The sequence below is a fragment of the Jaculus jaculus genome, chromosome 16 (genome assembly GCF_020740685.1).
Source record: "Jaculus jaculus isolate mJacJac1 chromosome 16, mJacJac1.mat.Y.cur, whole genome shotgun sequence".
Taxonomy (NCBI): Eukaryota; Metazoa; Chordata; class Mammalia; order Rodentia; family Dipodidae; genus Jaculus; species Jaculus jaculus.
In genome coordinates this window covers 47,538,280-47,556,390 of record NC_059117.1, presented here as the reverse complement: position 1 = coordinate 47,556,390, position 18,111 = coordinate 47,538,280, and the positions used below count along the sequence as shown (strand labels likewise).

Here is an 18,111-nt window from a genome sequence, read left to right as displayed (position 1 = left end):
TTTAGTGCCCACTTGGGAGGTGCTGCCCAGAGACCACTGGGCCTCTTTGCGCTGCTGCCCCAGCCCTTCCTGCCAGAAGCTGCCCAGCATTACCTTGTGAGCAGGCTGTCATAGGGCCATTTGGTCTTGAAAAGTGTTATGTTCTTTCTGAACCCTGGAGTGGTGGAGGGGCTGCAAACAAAACCTGGTCCTCTCCATCATATCTGAAAACACGGCTCAGACCAGCCTAGGCAACAGGCATGTGGAACCCATCTAGGGCAAGACAGCTCAACTTTGCCCTGTCTCCATCCTCTTCCTGCTTGACCCAGATGGGTTTTTTACTATCATCTATGGCTAGGTTCTGTGACAAGGCATTAGGGGTGTGAAACCCAGTCCAAATTCATGTGTGTCTCATGGTCTCTTCACAGCAATGTAAAAAAAGGTTAAATAACTCACCCAAGTCAGCTGAGGCAGATCTGAGCCCAGGGCTATTCCTCCATACCCCCCCCCACATAGATACTCCAGATCTGACCACACTGGCCACCTGCTTTTTTGGAGGTGCCTTTCTCACAATACAAGCCAAGATCTTTCCTGAGCTGTCCCTAAGAAGCTGGCCACCCACTGACCAGTCAGTGCATCTAGGGAGCCCATAGCAACTTTCCACCTGCCACCGCAACAGCTGTCCTCTGTACTAGGTCTCAGGATGGAGACCTAGAAAGGTGGCCCATGAGCCTGGATGAGAGGAAGGTCAGAACAGGGACTGCAGATCCCAGTCTTCTCATGCTCCCCCATTCTCTGCCAGTAAGCTCCAAGATTGTATCCTGGATCACAATTCAGAATTGCTGGATTTCTGCACTGTAGCAACAGCTCTGCCGGCACAATGGGGCACAATGGATCCCCCCCAAAAATAAATCCTTGGCTCTCTCTGCAGCAGGTCCATCTTACTCTACACCAGGATGCTTTGGGCACATGCAGGCCTAATTGTCCTCTCCCTTTAGCTCCAGAAAAGAGGTAGCCTACTCAGGACTCTATAGGGGAAAATACTCAAGGATAAACTAACTGGTCAGGTCAACGGAGATAGCGATACCTGGGAGACCTGGACCAAAGAAGAATCCAAGTCCCAAAAAACAAGAACCCAAAGTTCAAACATGACAGAAAAGGAAGGGAGGGAAGCAAAGAATATGACAAGGCTATCTGAGCTGAGGACTAGGGAGAAATGGAGCCAAAGAATCAATGATGTGGGCCAGGTGACGAGGGCCCAGGAACAAGAGGATTTTTGGGAAGGAGCATGTAAAGAGAAAGGGGTGGTTCATCCTCTGGCAGAGGGGTACAGTGAGGACCCAAGCAAAGTTTCCAGACCAAGGCAGCTGAGCATAGCAAACAGGGAGTGGTCAGGCTATGTCTGCAGAGAGTGGAGAAACAAGCTCCAGTTTGTCCCCCACAGCTCACTCCTGAGAGCTCCTTCTTAGGACAGCCATGATGAACCGGTGATGCATCCCATTGCATCCTCACCAGCAAAGCCACCTTAGACAAGCATCCTGCTCTGCTCCATCACAAAGACCAAACAGGTCTCCTGACACCCAAGGGGCAAATGATGCCATGCTCATTCTGCTGCCGTCTAGACAGGTTACACTGTGGACACATGAACACCTACAGCTCTGGAGCCATTCATCTGTTTACCCCAAATGACACACAACATTGCTGTGTTCTCAGTGTGCCATGGTTAAGGGAAAGGTTTAGAACCACTGGTCTACTGGAAGCTAAGAGAAAAATTTTAAAAGAAACCTATGATGAATTCAGGTACTAAAACCCTATCCAGAACCATCCACTGGAATCTGAGAGTCGCTATCTTTTTGTCTTCTTAGGTAAGATGTAAGTAGGCAGTGCTATGCTAGACACAGAAATAAACCCTGCAGAACTTCTGGAGCACACCACCTCATCCTACGACTCCAGTTCCTTCCTCTTGGGTATTACAGTGCCTCTAGCTGTCACTGTGGAACACCTGCCATCCTCAACCCCACTCTGTACTAAAAACACAGAGAAAACTCTGGGCCCAGAAAAGGGGAGAATATTTGCCATCATGAGAAGTTTAGTAAAGCTAAAGATTGATCAGTTTTTCACAGGAAGGGAGTTTAGATTGTGAGCTGAATTGTGGACCTCCCCCACCAGTATGATGAAAAGAAATGGAGCTCGACAGCTTGTGAGGAGGGATGTTATATGGATGTCAGGTCAGTCAGAATGAAGGTGGCATTTCCATAGAGTCGTGAGGAGCCATGAGAGAGGTGGGACCTTCGGGCTCATGTGAAGAAAGTTTACGTAGACAGGCACAGCCTGCTATTCTGAAGCATGCATCTGTATTTGAAAAACATTGTAGGGGAATCCAGTTGGCAAGAGATAACTCTGATTCCATGCCACCACCCTAAAACAGAATTGCTTCAGAATATTCTGAGAGTTGAAAGGAATGGAGGCTGCAGAGAAAGCTTGAGCACAGTGTTACAACAGTTTCAAAAAGCAATTCATCTAAGCCATGCGAGCACCTGAATGTGCAGCTGAAAAGAAAAGAATGGAGGAGCTTTAAATGTGCAGCATCAGCTCGGGAATCTCCGCAGGGGAGCTCTGCTTCCTCTCATCATCTCTTTCCTGGCCACTTGTTCTCCAGCTCTGAGGCAGTGACCATGCCAGCTCTGGTGGCCTGGCTCAGTGTTTGCCTCGTGTTGAGGAACAGAGCTGGCCAACATGTTCATCCCTTCTGTCCGTAGAGACTAGCCCTGTCTGGATGTTGGAGTCAGCTTCCAGACCTGTGCCAGGACACCCTTGAAAGGTGCAGGGACAGAGACATTATAAAAGTCACACTGGTCACCAGACATTTGTTATATACCCAGGCCACGGGTGGACAGGATGTCCATGTGGCAGATCCTGCACCTTTAAAGCCTGAAAACAAAACAGCCTGAAAATAACCATCTTGACTTCTACTCCCACATGTAAACAAAAATGGAGAAACAGTATATATATAATAAGTAGATGTTATATATATATAAATTTATATGCATATATAAATTTTAAGAAGTTTAGTCAGTTAATTTGCAATAAATAACAAAAGGAAATAAGCATGCTTGTTAGTTCTATCTCTAAACCCTATTTAAAAGGGTGCTCTTCATGACTAAAGAAATAAATACCACTTTCTGAAACTTCATGAGAAGTTTCCAACAAAATGTTGAAGGATAATTAAAAACTAGTTTTGAATTTTTCTTTTTGGGCAGAAAGCACAGGCTTTTAATTTTGCAACAGTGATCTTTTTCTCTTAATTTCATTATGAACAGCAAACCCCTGATCCCTGGGCTTGGTCTCCTCCCCACAGAAGTCCCTTCTTGGCCCGAACAGTTTTCATATTTACATGCAGTGGCTGAAGGGCTCCTTCAGTTGTGGCTTCACGTTCTAATGGATGCACAAGGCATTCTGAAATTGCTCCCTGGGCTTGCTGGGGGTTCTACCCCTGAAACTAATTCCTTGGCTAAGGGCTACTTAGGAACTAGATTGCACTGACCACCAGCTGGAGGGACAACTTGGTCAAGTAGTTTCATGCTGGTCTTCTTCCAGATTTTCTTGATCACAGCTCGAAGTTCTTCATTTGCTTGTTCCAGATTTCCTGAGTCCAAAACACAAAAGGGGGAAACAAGCTTTGCTTCTGTTCCCCAACACCCCTTTCCTGCCCTCACCATGCCGTCCTATCCCAGCCTGCAGGGATTAAAGCACTGCTCTTTGATGGGGATCCTCACCCCACCCAATCTGTGGCACTCTATAGTCAGTGTTAAACATTCTTCCTATATTGAGGGGTGGTAACCAAGCCCACTTGAGGGGAAGACCCTCCACTCGGGAAGTATGTTTCACCTTGGAATTCAGAACTTATTGCCTCTGAACTCATCCCACTCTTCTCCAGCTAAGCCCTATGCCCTCTCAGTGCTCCTATCCCAGAAGGCCAACTCCTCCTCCACTGGCTGCTTCTAGTCCTCCCTTCATCCTTGAAGATCCAGGCTAACCTGCACCAAATATGACTCCTCTCAGGTCCTACTGAATGTACTCACCCATGCCTCATAACCTTGACCTGTCTATGTTCAGGCCCAGGTTTGTCTTTTCTACTGATACCTCAGCATCAGTGGGTTAGACTCTCCTGTCTTCTGGAACCCATAATGATGTCAGCTGGTGGCCAGGTACAGATGAGCAAACCACCAGAGGCACATGTTAGCCAGGCTGGAAAAGCTGCTTTGCCAGGTAGTGCAGAACAACTGTCTGCAGACTAGACACATGTCATTTGCTGTCTCCTCTCACCTCTGCTCCATGGAGTGCTCTCAAGGTCTCTCTGACCTCACCCATGGTGTTCTCTCTGGCCTGCTGCAGTCTATTTCCTATGTCACCTATAATAGGGTCCCTGAGCCAACACCAGAGGCTGCTTATCAGGCTTAAGCAGGGCTGACAGGTAGGGCCAGGCTGAAATATAGTCCTGTAATACTTCCCATGTGTTGACCATGTGTTACATGTGTGACCAGAGGCTCCTGCAGATGCCTCCCTAGCTGCTCAGAACTGTCCCTGTGTCCTTGCATGTGGTTCCTTTTTACGAACAAAGAGGCATCCTCTGGGAAGAGTTACTTGCCTCACCAACAGCAGTGGTAAAGGACACCTGGAATGATTCATATCTGGTGATACTGATGCTGTCTCTGCCCCGCTGCTGTGCCTGTCTCTCCTGTGATTTAGGTAGCAGTTATGGGACAAAGTGAAGGAAGGACAGAGGGAGTTGGTCTGACGGATATTTTCACAGTATTTCTATACTCATCACCCTCACCAGAGCAAAACCCAAAACAAAGTGTGGATGGAAAAACCAAGATGGGAGGGCGTGTTTTCCCTTCTCTTCAACCTGCTCTGCTTCTAGGGAATGCTCACCTTCAGTCTTGATCTTGAGAGCTGTTCGGACCAAAGCAAACAGGGTTGCATTGAACATGACCGTCCCATCACTGTTGAGAGGCATGTTCATGGCAACTAACCTCTGGAAATAGAAAAAAAAGCCCTCAGGGATTATGACAGCTGTATCCCTTCTTTAATTAAAAATACTTATTTGTTTACTAGAAAAAAATTTGTTTACAGACAGAGAATGGGCATGGTAAGGTCTCTACAAAGGAACTCCAGATGCATACACCGCCATCTGCATCTGGCTTACATGGATTCTTGGGACTCAAACCCAGGTCCTTAGGCTTTGCAGGCAAATCTCTTAACCACTAAGCCATCTCTCCAGCCCCTATATCCCTTTTTGATGTTTATTTTCCCTCAGCCCTTCTCTAGTCAACCTCAGTTCAACTCAACAGCTATTTAGGAACACTGCTGTGATGGTCAATTATAGGTGCCAATTTGACTGGGCCAGGGGCTGCCTAGAGAATGGGTTCAATATTATCTCCAGGTGTGTCTATGAGGATGTTCTGGGGAAGGTCAGCATTGGAACTGGAGGGCTGAGTAAACTATGTACCCATCCACGTGTACTGTCATCACCCCGCTGTTGAGAACAAGGTAAAGGAAACTGGGTCTTCTCTCTGCCTCCCTGCTTGAGCTAGAACGTCAGTGTTCTGCTCACGGCAGTGTTCACTGTTTACTGCCCTGGTTCTCAGACCTCAGTACTCAGGCTGAACCACATCCAAGGTGTCCTGAGTCACTTAAAGATGATAGAACATGGGTCTCCTAAGCCTCCATTCTCACGTGAGCCCATTCCTCATAATATATCTCTTCCTGGTATATCTATATATCTATATATATAGAGAGGTATATCTCTACACATGGGCCACATGTATAGACACAGATGTCCACAGCCATTCTGCTGGTTCTGTTTCTCTGAGAAACTTGATGAACATAACTACCATCCATGAGGGATCTTGGACAAGGATCAACACCGTAGTTATGAACAGAGGCACTGACAGGTAGGTGCTGTTTGCTTGCTAACCAGTTTGATCTCAGTGTTCAAGCATTCTTCCTTCTTCAATACTAGCTCTCCCCTCCCCGTGTATCTTAAGGAGTTCCTTAAGGCTTTTCTGGGGGTTAAATAGTTTAACAGATACACAGGCCAGGCATGGAGCTTGGGCCTTGGCTTCTTTACCAGTAGGGCTCATTACTTGGAGTGAGTACTTCGAGGATCATCCCAAACAAGAACATCATGTGGTATCTCACACAAATCTCCATGGCTTCTCTGAAGGTATGGACTCTCAGGGCAGAGTCCATCTTTCCTACTTCTCCTTCTCTGAGTCCCTCTAATACCAGCAGCAAGGACTGTTGGAAAGAACCTGGATAAGAAACACCCTTTCTGAGCCACAATTACCTCTTCTGTAGATGAAAGTGATATGTCCAGGAGGATGGCTCTTGAAAAGACTGAAGTAGACCATAAACACTGTGAATATTTTATTTTTGGACTGCAGTATATCCCAAGTGTCACTTAGCAAGTACTTGTTGAACAAAGCAACAAACTCCTGTGAGAAAAGCTATCAGATACTTACCTTACACGCTACTCTGTGTGGACATAACTTCCCAAACCCCAGAGGGGGTTGGATTCGTCTGAGCAGTGTGACCACATCGAGGTGCTTTATCCTTCCCCTGGAAGCAGAGGACAGCATGAGTTTCCAGGCTATCCTGTGCCTTCAGTCCCCACACCCTTCAACAGAAGTCACTGCTAACATTCCCAAACAGTCCCCCATAAGCTAGATGGACATTGTTCAACCTACTTTGCCTCAGGGTCATATTCAGACCATATTCTTTTGAATTCATCTAAGTGGTGAGGTCCCAGAATAGACCAGTCCCTGGTCAGGTAGTCAAAATTGTCCATGATGACAGCCACAAAGAGATTGATGATCTGGAAAAGCACATCAGAGGAGTGTTCAGTGGGGTGGGACACTTAGACTCTGTCATCTGCCTCCTGATGACAGGGATGTGAAATGGTGGGAACCACATCTACAAGTCAGCAAGATAAGCATGCTGGAGGCAAGGGGAGGTTTCCAGCTTTCTGAGATGGCTTGGCACACTCCCAGGAGGGGGTGGGTGCATTAGTTGAAGGCCTAAAGAACACAGCAATCTTATAACTTAATTACACTCACTCTTTGAAGTTGCTTCAAGCCATGTGCAGTGGCTTTGAAATTTTAAGAAGGAACCAGTAACCCTCAGTGGTTGACGTGACTGGAAACTGCTCCCAGCCACCAGTGAGTACCCAACCCCTGCTTACAATCCAGGTGGCAGTGACGTGTGTTTGATAAAGCAAGACTACTAATTGTCCCACAGCAACTTGACAAGGCAACCTCATTGGTCTGAACCCCAAATGTTACACCAGCTCTACAAATGATGGGAGCTACTGGGACTGCTTACCAGAAATGCACAGAGCATGTAAAAGCTGATGAAATAGACAATGGCGAAGTTGCTTCCACAAGTGTATTCCTCTCCCGGGTTATAATCTGACTCAGGGTCACACAGCTTCCCTGGGAGGCAGGCCAGCATGATCTCTTGCCAAGCCTCACCTGTAGCACACCTTTTTAGAACAAGACAAGAAAAGGGTTGGGAAAGTATAAGGAATTTTTTTGTTTTGAGGTAGGGTCTGCTCTAGCCCAGGCTGACCTAGAATTCACTAATAGTCTCAGGGTGACTTTGAACTCACAACAACCCTCCTATCTCTGCCTCCTGAGTGCTGGGATTAAAGGCATGCATGCCATGCCTGGCTATAGAGAGAATGGGTACACCAGGGACTCTTGTTGCAAATGGACTCAAGATTCATGTGTCACTTTGTGAATCTGGCTTTACATAGGTACTGGGGAATTGAAATTGGGTTGTTAGGCTTTGCAGGCAGGTGCCTTAACCACTGACTCATCTTTCTAGTCCAAGTTTGAGGAATTTAAGGATTAGACATTTGGGAAGAAACTTTTTTCTTTTCTTTCTTTCTTTTTTTTTTTTCTTCTTTTGGAGGTAGGGTCTCACTCTAACCCAGGCTGACCTGAAATTCACTATGTAGTCTCAGTCTGGCATCAAACTCACAGTGATCCTCCTACCTTGGCCTCCCAAGTACTGGGGTTAAAGGTGTATGCCATCACACTGGGCAAGAGAAAAAAAAAAGTTGTTTTTTTTTTTTTTTTTGTGTGTGTGTGTGTGGGGTTTGAGATAGTGTTTCACTCTAGCTCAGGCTGACCTGGAATTAGTTTCAGGTTGGCCTAGAGCTCACAGTGATCCTTCTACCTCAGCCTCTCAAGTGCTGGTATTAAAGGCATGCACCACCATACCCAGGAGAAAATTCTTAATTTAAGCAAAACCTATGTAAATGGAGAGATGTCAGTTTTAATTAGGGAAAGTCTGAAATTCCTACCTGTTTTCAAATGCAGCTCTATATCTGAAGTTCCTAATACAATTGTCAGACATGAAATCTTCTAATGCAACCACATCAATCTTTTTTATATAAATGGGTACTTGTGTTTCTATCTTTTCTATTTCAGAAATTGGCATTATAATGGAATTTCAAAGGGGAAAGTGTGGGTGGGGGAGGGAGGGAATTACCATGGGATATTTTTTTACAATCATGGAAAATGCTAATAAAAATTTTTTAAAAATTAGGGCTGGAGAGATGGCTTAGCGGTTAAGCGCTTGCCTGTGAAGCCTAAGGACCCCGGTTCGAGGCTCGGTTCCCCAGGACCCACGTTAGCCAGATGCACAGGGGGGCGCACGCGTCTGGAGTTCATTTGCAGAGGCTGGAAGCCCTGGCGTGCCCATTCTCTCTCTCTCCCTCTATCTGTCTTTCTCTCTGTGTCTTTCGCTCTCAAATAAATAAATTAATTAATTAAAAAAATTTTTAAAAATTAAAAAAACTGGGTATTATGTGACATTAAGGAATTTATGTTTGTTGTTCCAGCTATGATAATGGTGGTGCAAGACAATAATGTTTTCATATTTAGAAGATGTGTGTGACACTTAAAAAGACAGTTTGTGGGCTGGAGAGATGGTTTAGCATTTAAGGCACTTGCCTACAAAGCCTGAGGATCCAGGCTCAATTCCCCAGTACCCACATAAGCCACATGTTAAGGTGGCACATGTGTCTGGGGTTTGCTTGCAGTGACTACAGGCCCTGGAATGCCCATTCTCCCTCTATCTGCCTCTTCTGCTCTCTCTCTCTCTCCCTCTGTCAAATAAATGAATAAATAAATAAATAAAATATATTTAAAATAGATAAAAAGAAATTGGCATTATAATTATTTAATGATTAACCCTGATTAATTTTGTTGAAAACAGATTTTTAATCACCTAATTTGCAAATTACTTGCTTACATAGTCATAGAAGTTATTAGAAATTATATCCATTGGGCTGGAGAGATGGTCTAGCAGTTAGGGCACTTGTTTGCAAAGCCAAAGGACCTAGGTTTGATTCCCCAGGACCCATGGAAGCCAGGTGCACAAGGTGGTGCAGGCATCTGGAGTGTGTTTGTAGTCACTACAGACCCTGACACACTCATTCTCTCTCTCTCTCTGCATCTCTTTCACTCTGTATCTCAAATAAAAATATTTTAAAAGACAAAGAAATTACACCCATAGTTTCTAGAAAGTTGTCTCACTATGAGTCACATTGTTTAAAATGTTATTTAGTAGGTAATGTTAGAAATTATCCCATAAAATGTAAACCTATACAACTTACGACATTGTACAATTTCTGGATGTGTAAAACACCTCCATGTTTCTCTTACACTTCTGTCCTCCTGGTTGTTTTGGTGTACTCTTCCATGCATATACATTTATCCTATAATTTTGTTGGTTTTCCATGTGCCTTACTAATTCCCAAGTGGATAAACCTGTAGCCAGCCACAATCTGAATGAACCCAGCAGTTTTATCAACCCAGCAAACTTCCCCTGAGGCTGAAACATCAAGTCTGTTTGAGAATACAAGCTGTCCGGGAATGGTAGAATGTAGCTAGAACCTCAGCACTGGGGAGGCTGAGGCACATGACTGCTGTGACTGCCAGGCCAGCCAGAGCTACAGCGTGAGACTGCCTCAAGACAAAAAATATCAAATGAACAAGCAAAGAACACAGAACCAAAAAATAAAAAAAGGCCTTCAAAACAACCAGGAAGGGCACAATGCTTTGATGACACATGTCCTCTGTCACCTGGAGCCCAGACCTAGAAAGACGCTGGCCCTGTTTCTCTAGGAGCACCACCCAGGACTCCTCACCTGAAGAGCAGCAGCACCGCCTGGGGAAACGTCTGGAAGTTGTTGTTCCTGTTGATCTGGTTGTTATCTCTCATGGCAACCTTCCCAAACATCTAGATAGAGAAATTATTAGGAAAAAACAAAAACAAATGTTTGTTATTGTTATAGTTTGTATCTTGAATATTTTCCAAAGGCCCAGGAAGGTAAAAGCCCAGTCCCCAAAGTAACACAGAACCTAGGAGAAGGCCCTGAGCGGGCTGTGAGACTCTGATCCTTCTTCCTCTTCTCTGCTCCCTGGCCATGAGGTGAGCAGTTTTGCTCCACCTTGTTTATCTACAGTGCTGCCTTGGCTCAGGCAAAAACAATGGACTGAAGCTGCCAAAACTGTGGCCATATTCAAAACTTTTCTCCTCATAAATTAGTTGTCAACATGGTCATGAAAACCTGACTGACACAGTCATACAAAACCAACATGGGGGCTGGAGAGATGGCTTAGTGGTTAAGCCATTGCCTGTGAAGCCTAAGGACCCTGGTTCGAGGCTCAATTCCCCAGGACCCACGTTAGCCAGATGCACAAGGGGGCGCACATGTCTGGAGTTTGCAGTGGCTGGAAGCCCTGGCGCACCCATTCTCTCTCTCTGCCTCTTTTCTCTGCCTGTTGCTCTCAAATAAATAAATAAAATAAACAAAAAAAATTTTTTTAAAACCCAACATGGGCTAGAGAGATGACTCAGTGGTTAAGTGTGCTTCCTGTGTAAGCATGAGGGTCTGAGGAGGTCTGACATTGCCTGAGTTCAAATCTCTAGATCTTAAGTAAAAAGCTGGATGTGGCTACAAGTGCCAGTCCTGGGGGGTGAGGGAGCTTCTTGGCAACCTTCAGAGCCTTGCAAGCTCTGGAATTAGGTACAAAGGAGACTTCAGTTCAAAATAAGACCAGGCAGAAGAGTGATGGAGTGGTTCACCTGATGTTCTACTCCATCCTGTACAGGCAAGCAATGCCAACTGCTGGTTAGTGTATGTGGCCCACAAGGCACATACATGTGCATGTGCAGACACCACATCTCTCTTTCTCTCTCGCTCCCTCTCTCCCTCTCTCTCTCTCTCTCTCTCTCTCTCTCTCTCTCTCTCTCACACACACACACACACACACACACACACACACACACACAAAGGCCATAATAAAAACTAACTCAGCCAGGTATGGTGGCACACACCTTTGATCCCAAAACTCAGGAGGTGGAGGTAGAGGTAGGTGGACTGCTGTGAGTTCAAGGTCACCCTGAGACCACACAGTGAATTCCAGGTCAGCCTGAGCTAGAGCAAGACTCTACTTCAAAAATCAAAGAAAAAGCAACCTCAGGCTGGGGCTGAGGCTCAATTCCCTAGCACACCATCAAACTGGGCATGGTGATACATGCCTATAATCTCAGAATTTGAGAGACGGAGGCAGGAGGATTATAAATTCAAGGTCAACCTTCACCATTACATAGTGAATTCCAGACCTGACAGAGGTACAAAAAATAGGAACAAATATGATAAGTCAGGTTTGATCAATTCCAACTGAGGTTTTCTTAGGACACCTGGTACTTCATTCACTAAACAGAGTGGCAGGCACAGCCATGTGCCAGGCACTAGGTCACACAATGGGAGCACCTTCAAGGACTCTGCTTCCTGGAGGGAGACTACAAGGATGATAAAGCAATCGCAACCTTGCATGGTAAGTACTAGGATGGCCTAGATAGGGAAGCTGGGAACAGGCTCATCTACCCAAAATGAGGGGAAAGGGCCAGAAAGATTTCCAGGGGGACTGGCATGTAAACCCAGAACTGAAGGATAGCTAGAAGTCAGTCAGGTGACAAGTCAGATGAAAAGTGCTTTAGACAGAGGGAACTCCACCTGCCAAGGAACCAAGGTGATGTAGAATAGATATCCTGGGGAATGAAAAAATAAGGACAAGGAGATAGGTGAACCATCAGATGGGAGACAAAGATGGGACTGGTGGTGGTGTTTGGGAGAGGGGCTTGCAGGCTTAAGCTCCCATGGCAAAGCTTTCCCATGGGACTTAGGAAGCAGAATGACATTGAGAAGAACTTGGTGCTTAGTAAGTGCCTGCTAGAAAGATGGTTCAGCAGTTAAAGGCACTTGCTTGCAAAGTTTGACGGCCTAGGTTCAATTCCCCAGTACCCACAAAAAGCCAGGTGCACTAAGTGTTAAGTGCCTACAAGTACTTCTATATCTTAAGGATAAAAAGTAATAGAGCCATCACCTTGTCTCTCTTACCCCCATTCCTCCCTGGTAAGGAAGACAGCATCTATACAAATGGAAACTCTTCAGGGAGCCTACATAGGAGCCACACATTGCCCTCTGCTCCCTGTCCCCATAGATATTCATTGCCGCTCCTTCTCCACTCCAAGATGTTAGGACCAAACTGTTAATGGAGCCCAATCCCTTTCCCTCCCCAGGAGGACTGATTAACATGCTGTAGCCTCTCGGGTCACAGGGCAGGATCACAGGAGAGTTGGATTCCATGCCTTTCTGGGAGGGTGAAATGTCAAGGCACCACAATGGGTCCAGTTCTGTTCTAACCATAGCATCTAGAAGTGGCTCATCATAAGTGAGAATCCCACTACGATAGGTGTAATTCTTTGGGATATCAATGGACTTTTGTACTGCTCAGTATCTCCTGAGTAACATCAGTATAGAACATGAAACTAGGCACTGACAATTGTGCATCTCTTCTTCTGATGAGGCTCCTATGGTATTCCACTGCTAAGATCAACGATGAGTCTTTTCACCAAGTTCATTCTCCCGAGACACAGGTGGAGGTGGGCAGTTCTATGACACAACTTTTCTTGTTGCATTTTAACCCATATGTCCTTCTAGGCCTGGTCTCTTCTACACAGGTTCTATGTGCTCTAGCCTACCTTAGGGGCCACACCTGCCTATCTTCTCTCTTTAGCAGATATGGTGCTTGACTGAGGAATCATGACCTTGTGTTTCTTCTTTACCCTGCCAAAAGGGTCCTTGCAGAAGGGGCCCCGAGGGGACCACAGCCATACTCACCTGCATGCCAATGACTGCGTAGATGAAGAAAAGCATGGCGATAAGGAGGGCGACGTAAGGGAGAGCCTGCATAGGAGAACGGGGGGTCGGTCAGCACTGGACACCTGATCCCATGCCCACTCAGAATGGGTGAGAAAGATTCACACAAGGCCACACTCTCCTTTCTACATGCCATGATGGAAGGGCATAAAGAATGAGAAAGAGCCATGGTCATTCAACTCATGCTAAGTCCTAACTAAACACATTCCATCCAAACACACTGATTCGGTGAGTTTTCAATCACTCCTGGAGTTCTTCATGATACTATGATTGATCAAATCACCTCAAACAGCAAACACTCACAGTGCTTTTATGTTCTTGTGGAGAGGCGTCTGAGGTAGGAGTACAGGCATGGCTCTAGACTGGGTTGCCAGAAATACCTTTATGTGAAATCACTTTGCTCTGTACCACTGTTTCCTTAGCCTGAGCTCTTAGGAGTACAATTACTGAGTCACAGAGCAAGAACTATTTCAGAGAGAAAAAGCAAAACAAAACAACAACAACAAAAAAACCTTTAAAAATGTATACTTTCTAAAAGAACTACACAGTTCAGGGTTGGGCCTAGGAGGGAAAGGGGCTGGCGAGGTGCTCACCAGGCCTGGGCTCTGTTTAGGAGCATCCAGTGCAAATACATATCTTCTCATCCCATGTTCCTAGACTGCTTTCCTCCTTCACCACATGTGACAAATGTGCCTATATGTATGTCATGCCTCCAGAAAGTCTCAGACTGTTAGGCTTAATTCCATACACACAGGATTAAAGCATCCTCTTTCTGGCCTGTCTGAAGAAGTCTCTAGAAAGTCAGGGGCCAGAAAACTGGAAGGCAACCTTCAGACTTGTGCCAGTTGGGGCTCTATGACTGTCAGTCTGGCCGAGTGTCACTGCACCATCCTGACAGACCAGTAGCTGGGGTCCTACCAGGTTTGTTTCTCCCACCAAGCCTCTAGTATATTCTTCCTAGATTGCCAAATATTCGATTTTGTTGGCATAGTTTCTCAGGATAAATCACTGTTATGGGACATGACACCCTTATCAACCACATCTTTAAACAGTTTAATCATGTCTTTAAGAACTGAGTAAGAGGAACATTATTGCAGTAACTCATTTTATTTTTATAGCAGTTCATCACCAGCATTGGTACCTCACATGAGCAAACACAAACGTGATGGAGGGACACAGACTACCCTTACTGGGACGCTTGCCCTGGTTCTCTCTGTGCTCTTGGTCCTCCAACCTCACCCTTCTCACAGGAACTATGATGTCCCTTCTCTGAGATTTTACTCCTCTTTCCTCCCTTGATGCTCATAGACTGTTTAAAACTCACTCATAGTGGGGAAAAAAGTGACTATTGAGATTTACCCCAGAGGTGGTAAGAGGCACATTTGATCTTTGGATCACTTCATATGTTCACATGAGCATTTATAACTTAAGACTGAGGTGTAGTCAAGGAGTGGGGACATAAAGATGCATGTGGCTCACTCGATACGTTCATAAACCCCTTCCTCACTGTACTTTTCATTGTGAATTGCTATTGATTCTCCACCCTCACCTGATTCAGTCAGAATACTGGACTATCTAGGGTAGGGCAAGGAAATACACAGAAGTTGATTCTATTCAGAAACAGGCCAGAACGGGGCTACACCAGCTTTGGGACTCATAGGTGATAAATAAGGCCTGGCTTATGCCTAACTGACCTGAATTCTGATCTTACCAGGTACTGGGTAAGCTGCAGGCGGAGATGGCACACTGGCCCAGATATCAGGTACCCTGGTTTTAGCTGTTGATACAAAAACTGTACCATGCAGAGGTTGGTGGGCTTTGGGGAGTCTGTGGTGATCACTGAGCATCTTGAGGAATTAAGCGGCCTGAGAAGCCACATCTCTCTCCATCAAGGTAATGTTAGAAATCTGAGCTAATGACCTTACTGCAGCCTCTTTTATTTCTCATTCCATTGACCCAAGTAGCACTGGGCTGCAGCTCTCCAACATTCCGTCTCTCTATTAGCACAGTGGTCACACAGTGGGAGCATGGGTCCTCCAGGACAGGAGACAATCACTGGCTCACACATCATCTTCAGAGACAAACAGGGAAGTTCTGGGTATGGCTCTTACCTGAAAGGACTTGATAAAAGTCCACAGCAATGTCCGGATGCCTTCCCCCCTGCTGAGAAGCTTCACCAATCGCATCACTCGGAAAAGACGGAAAAAGGTGATGGAGATTCTATTGCTCTCTTCAGAGTTCTGAAGGGTTACCATGGAGAAGTCAAACTCAGTGGAAGTAGAACATGCAACACTTTCAGAAAAACAGCAACAGATGCAAAGGCAACAAAGGTAAGGACTGAAAATGTGTTTCTAGGGACTGTTCACCATAAAAAGCATGGTATGAAAGGAGAAGTTACATGCTAACAACACAGGGCTTAGAAAACTGCGTCCAAACAGTACATGCATGTCCATGTGTTCTACTGTGTTAGAGGAGAACGCTGGGCTGGTCAAGAGTACTAGACACTAATGATGAATGCAAACCACTGCAGACACTGTTCTGGAAGGACAAGTATGGAGAATACAGTAAAACTAGTGGAAAACTCAACATGGTCAAATAATCTCAAGGAACAGGTCCAGCCCCTGGAACCAGTAACTGATCTTACCCCAGGTGTAGCAGTTGGGAGAGGGACATTTTCACTTTCAGTTGGCTTTAAGAGACGAAAGATTGAACATGTATTAATGAAGGGTGAAAGAGGCAGGGGTTCTGGTGCCATCCCCACCCCCCATCTTGAACAGTGTGTGGTTGATGTCTATGGACAACACAGCTGCTCCCGCCCTGAGAAGATGCCAGTGGTGCTCACTGGAACTGGACTGGATGGTGGACAGCCATTGATGGGCACAGATACACGACTCCTTCCTAGTTCCTACCCAGAGATGGCCATCCTGCTGATTGACATCCAGTGAAAGATAATACTACAGACCTGAGTGGTTCCTAAAGACAGAGGTGCAGAGGGTATGCCTCTGCATCTTTGGGCTCAGTCACTGTTACACAGCAGACCTCCTGACCCTAAATGACAGGATGACCTCAGCTGTGGGGCAAATAGTAGCTCTGTGCCTACAGTTCCCATGCCTCATTGGGTCACACATGTTCCCACAGGACCAAAGTTTCTGACCATGGCCTCTTTGATGTGACCGCTGAAGGCTGGGAGATCAGTACAAGGAAGAAACCTGGGCTTCTCACCAGTAGCCTGTGCTGCCTGACCTACAGCTCAATCTGTTTCCAGCCAGAATATCACTCAAGTCATCGAGGCTCTGGAAGGAAAAGTGTGGGACTGCCCAAACCCCAGCAGCTCTACCTCACCCAGGTCTGGCTGGGTGCCTGGTGTCCACAGGAAAAGACAGGCTCAATTCTGAAGCTGCCTCCTGAGACCAAACAGAAAGTTCTATAAGCCTCATAAAAAAATAAGGGGTTTGGGAAAATAAAACGATGTCAGTTAGGCAGTATGACTCTGAACCCAAGATCAGGTCCCAATCATTATAAAGGGGTCCTTGGTCCACCAGGGATGGGAACTCTGCACTTTGCCATGTGCAAAATCCCTGGGTCATTATCATTACTTAGCTATATTATTTTACTTCAAAAGGAACAATATACCCTTAAAAGAGCAGGCCTTTCTTTCTTTCTTTTCTTTTCTTCTTCTTCTTTTTTTTAAATTGCTTTGTAGCCTGAGCTGGCATCAAACTCTCTACCCTCTTGCTTTCATTTTCTGAATGCTGGATGACGGGTACATATTATCAAGCCCAACTTTGATCATGTTTTTTAACTTAAGGTTTTAGCAAACAAAGGACCTAGGTTTTCAGCATTCTCAATGCCTTCTACATCATCCTCCCCAGAAGCTGTGCAGAAACTGTGCCCACACGGCTGGAGTGGGCATGTGTAAGTGTGAATGTGCATGTGTACACTCTTGCTTGACTACACTCAGGGGACCAGCGTGTACAGAAGGAAGAGCCTTCTGCAGTTATGTTACTGAGATGCCCAGAACATGTATCTTCCAAGCCACCCTTTCTTATTGCCCCTTCCATGACAGACCATTTGTGACTCCCTTCTATCTTGTAGATAAAAGTTCACTGCCAAACTAAATTTAAAAGTATATATCTTTTTAACTAGTAGCTATAGGATGAAATTCAAGCTGTTTTTACATTTTTTGGTGGGGTGGAGGAGATAGGGTCTCATGCCACCCAGGCTGGCCTCAAACTTGCCATGTAGTCAAGGCTGGCCTTGAATACCTGATCCATCTGCCTCTAACTACGAAGTGCTAGGATTACAGGTGTGGGTAAAATTGTCTTGTTTAGAAAAAAAAAAAGAGAGAGAAAGCATTTGTCAAGGGACAAGACAATACAACATGTGAAACAGAAAGGCAAGAACATGGCACACCAGGCTGCATGCACCACAGTGTGGCCTGCAATAATGACCCCCCCCCCAATGCCAGCATGCAAGGAGGACTGCTGCGATGGGATGATGTGTCTGGAAGCACTGGGGACAGTGCAAGTCATCAAAATATCTTCCAAACTGGAACATGAGGATAGCTTTGCCCAATCTACAGATGCCAGCCTAATGAAGATAGCTGCTTGGATCCCAGGCTGCACCTGAAAACTGCCCATTACCCAGGTGCCACCCCAAAGATTCAGTGTGTGCATATGTGTGCAAGCTCATTCCTCAGCCTGGTTCCTGGCTCACATATGGAAGTAGGAGCTAAACTGTTACACTGCACGTAGGTAAGAAAGCTGAGTGAAGCGTTGGTGGTCTGGTTTACACACGGCACCTGATAAAAGGGAGCTCCTGCTGACTTG

General features: G+C 45.8%; 1 protein-coding gene across 10 annotated transcripts in view; it reads right to left on the bottom strand.

Moving 5' to 3' along the window:
* Cacna1d (calcium voltage-gated channel subunit alpha1 D) overlaps positions 1 to 18,111 on the bottom strand; it is a 341,201-nt gene that overhangs the window by 27,347 nt on the left and 295,743 nt on the right. For 6 of the 10 annotated variants that reach the window (XM_004652738.2, XM_004652736.2, XM_045135612.1 and 3 more), the window contains 9 exons: positions 15,927 to 15,971; positions 15,394 to 15,522; positions 13,244 to 13,309; positions 10,202 to 10,293; positions 7,366 to 7,525; positions 6,732 to 6,859; positions 6,507 to 6,603; positions 4,915 to 5,017; positions 3,524 to 3,625 (listed from right to left, as the gene is read on the bottom strand). In XM_004652738.2, the coding sequence (XP_004652795.1) occupies positions 3,524 to 3,625; positions 4,915 to 5,017; positions 6,507 to 6,603; positions 6,732 to 6,859; positions 7,366 to 7,525; positions 10,202 to 10,293; positions 13,244 to 13,309; positions 15,394 to 15,522; positions 15,927 to 15,971 (922 nt within the window). The remainder of the gene's footprint in view (positions 1 to 3,523; positions 3,626 to 4,914; positions 5,018 to 6,506; positions 6,604 to 6,731; positions 6,860 to 7,365; positions 7,526 to 10,201; positions 10,294 to 13,243; positions 13,310 to 15,393; positions 15,523 to 15,926; positions 15,972 to 18,111) is intronic. The other 4 variants (XM_004652740.2, XM_045135618.1, XM_004652739.2 and 1 more) reach the window with 1 other exon arrangement.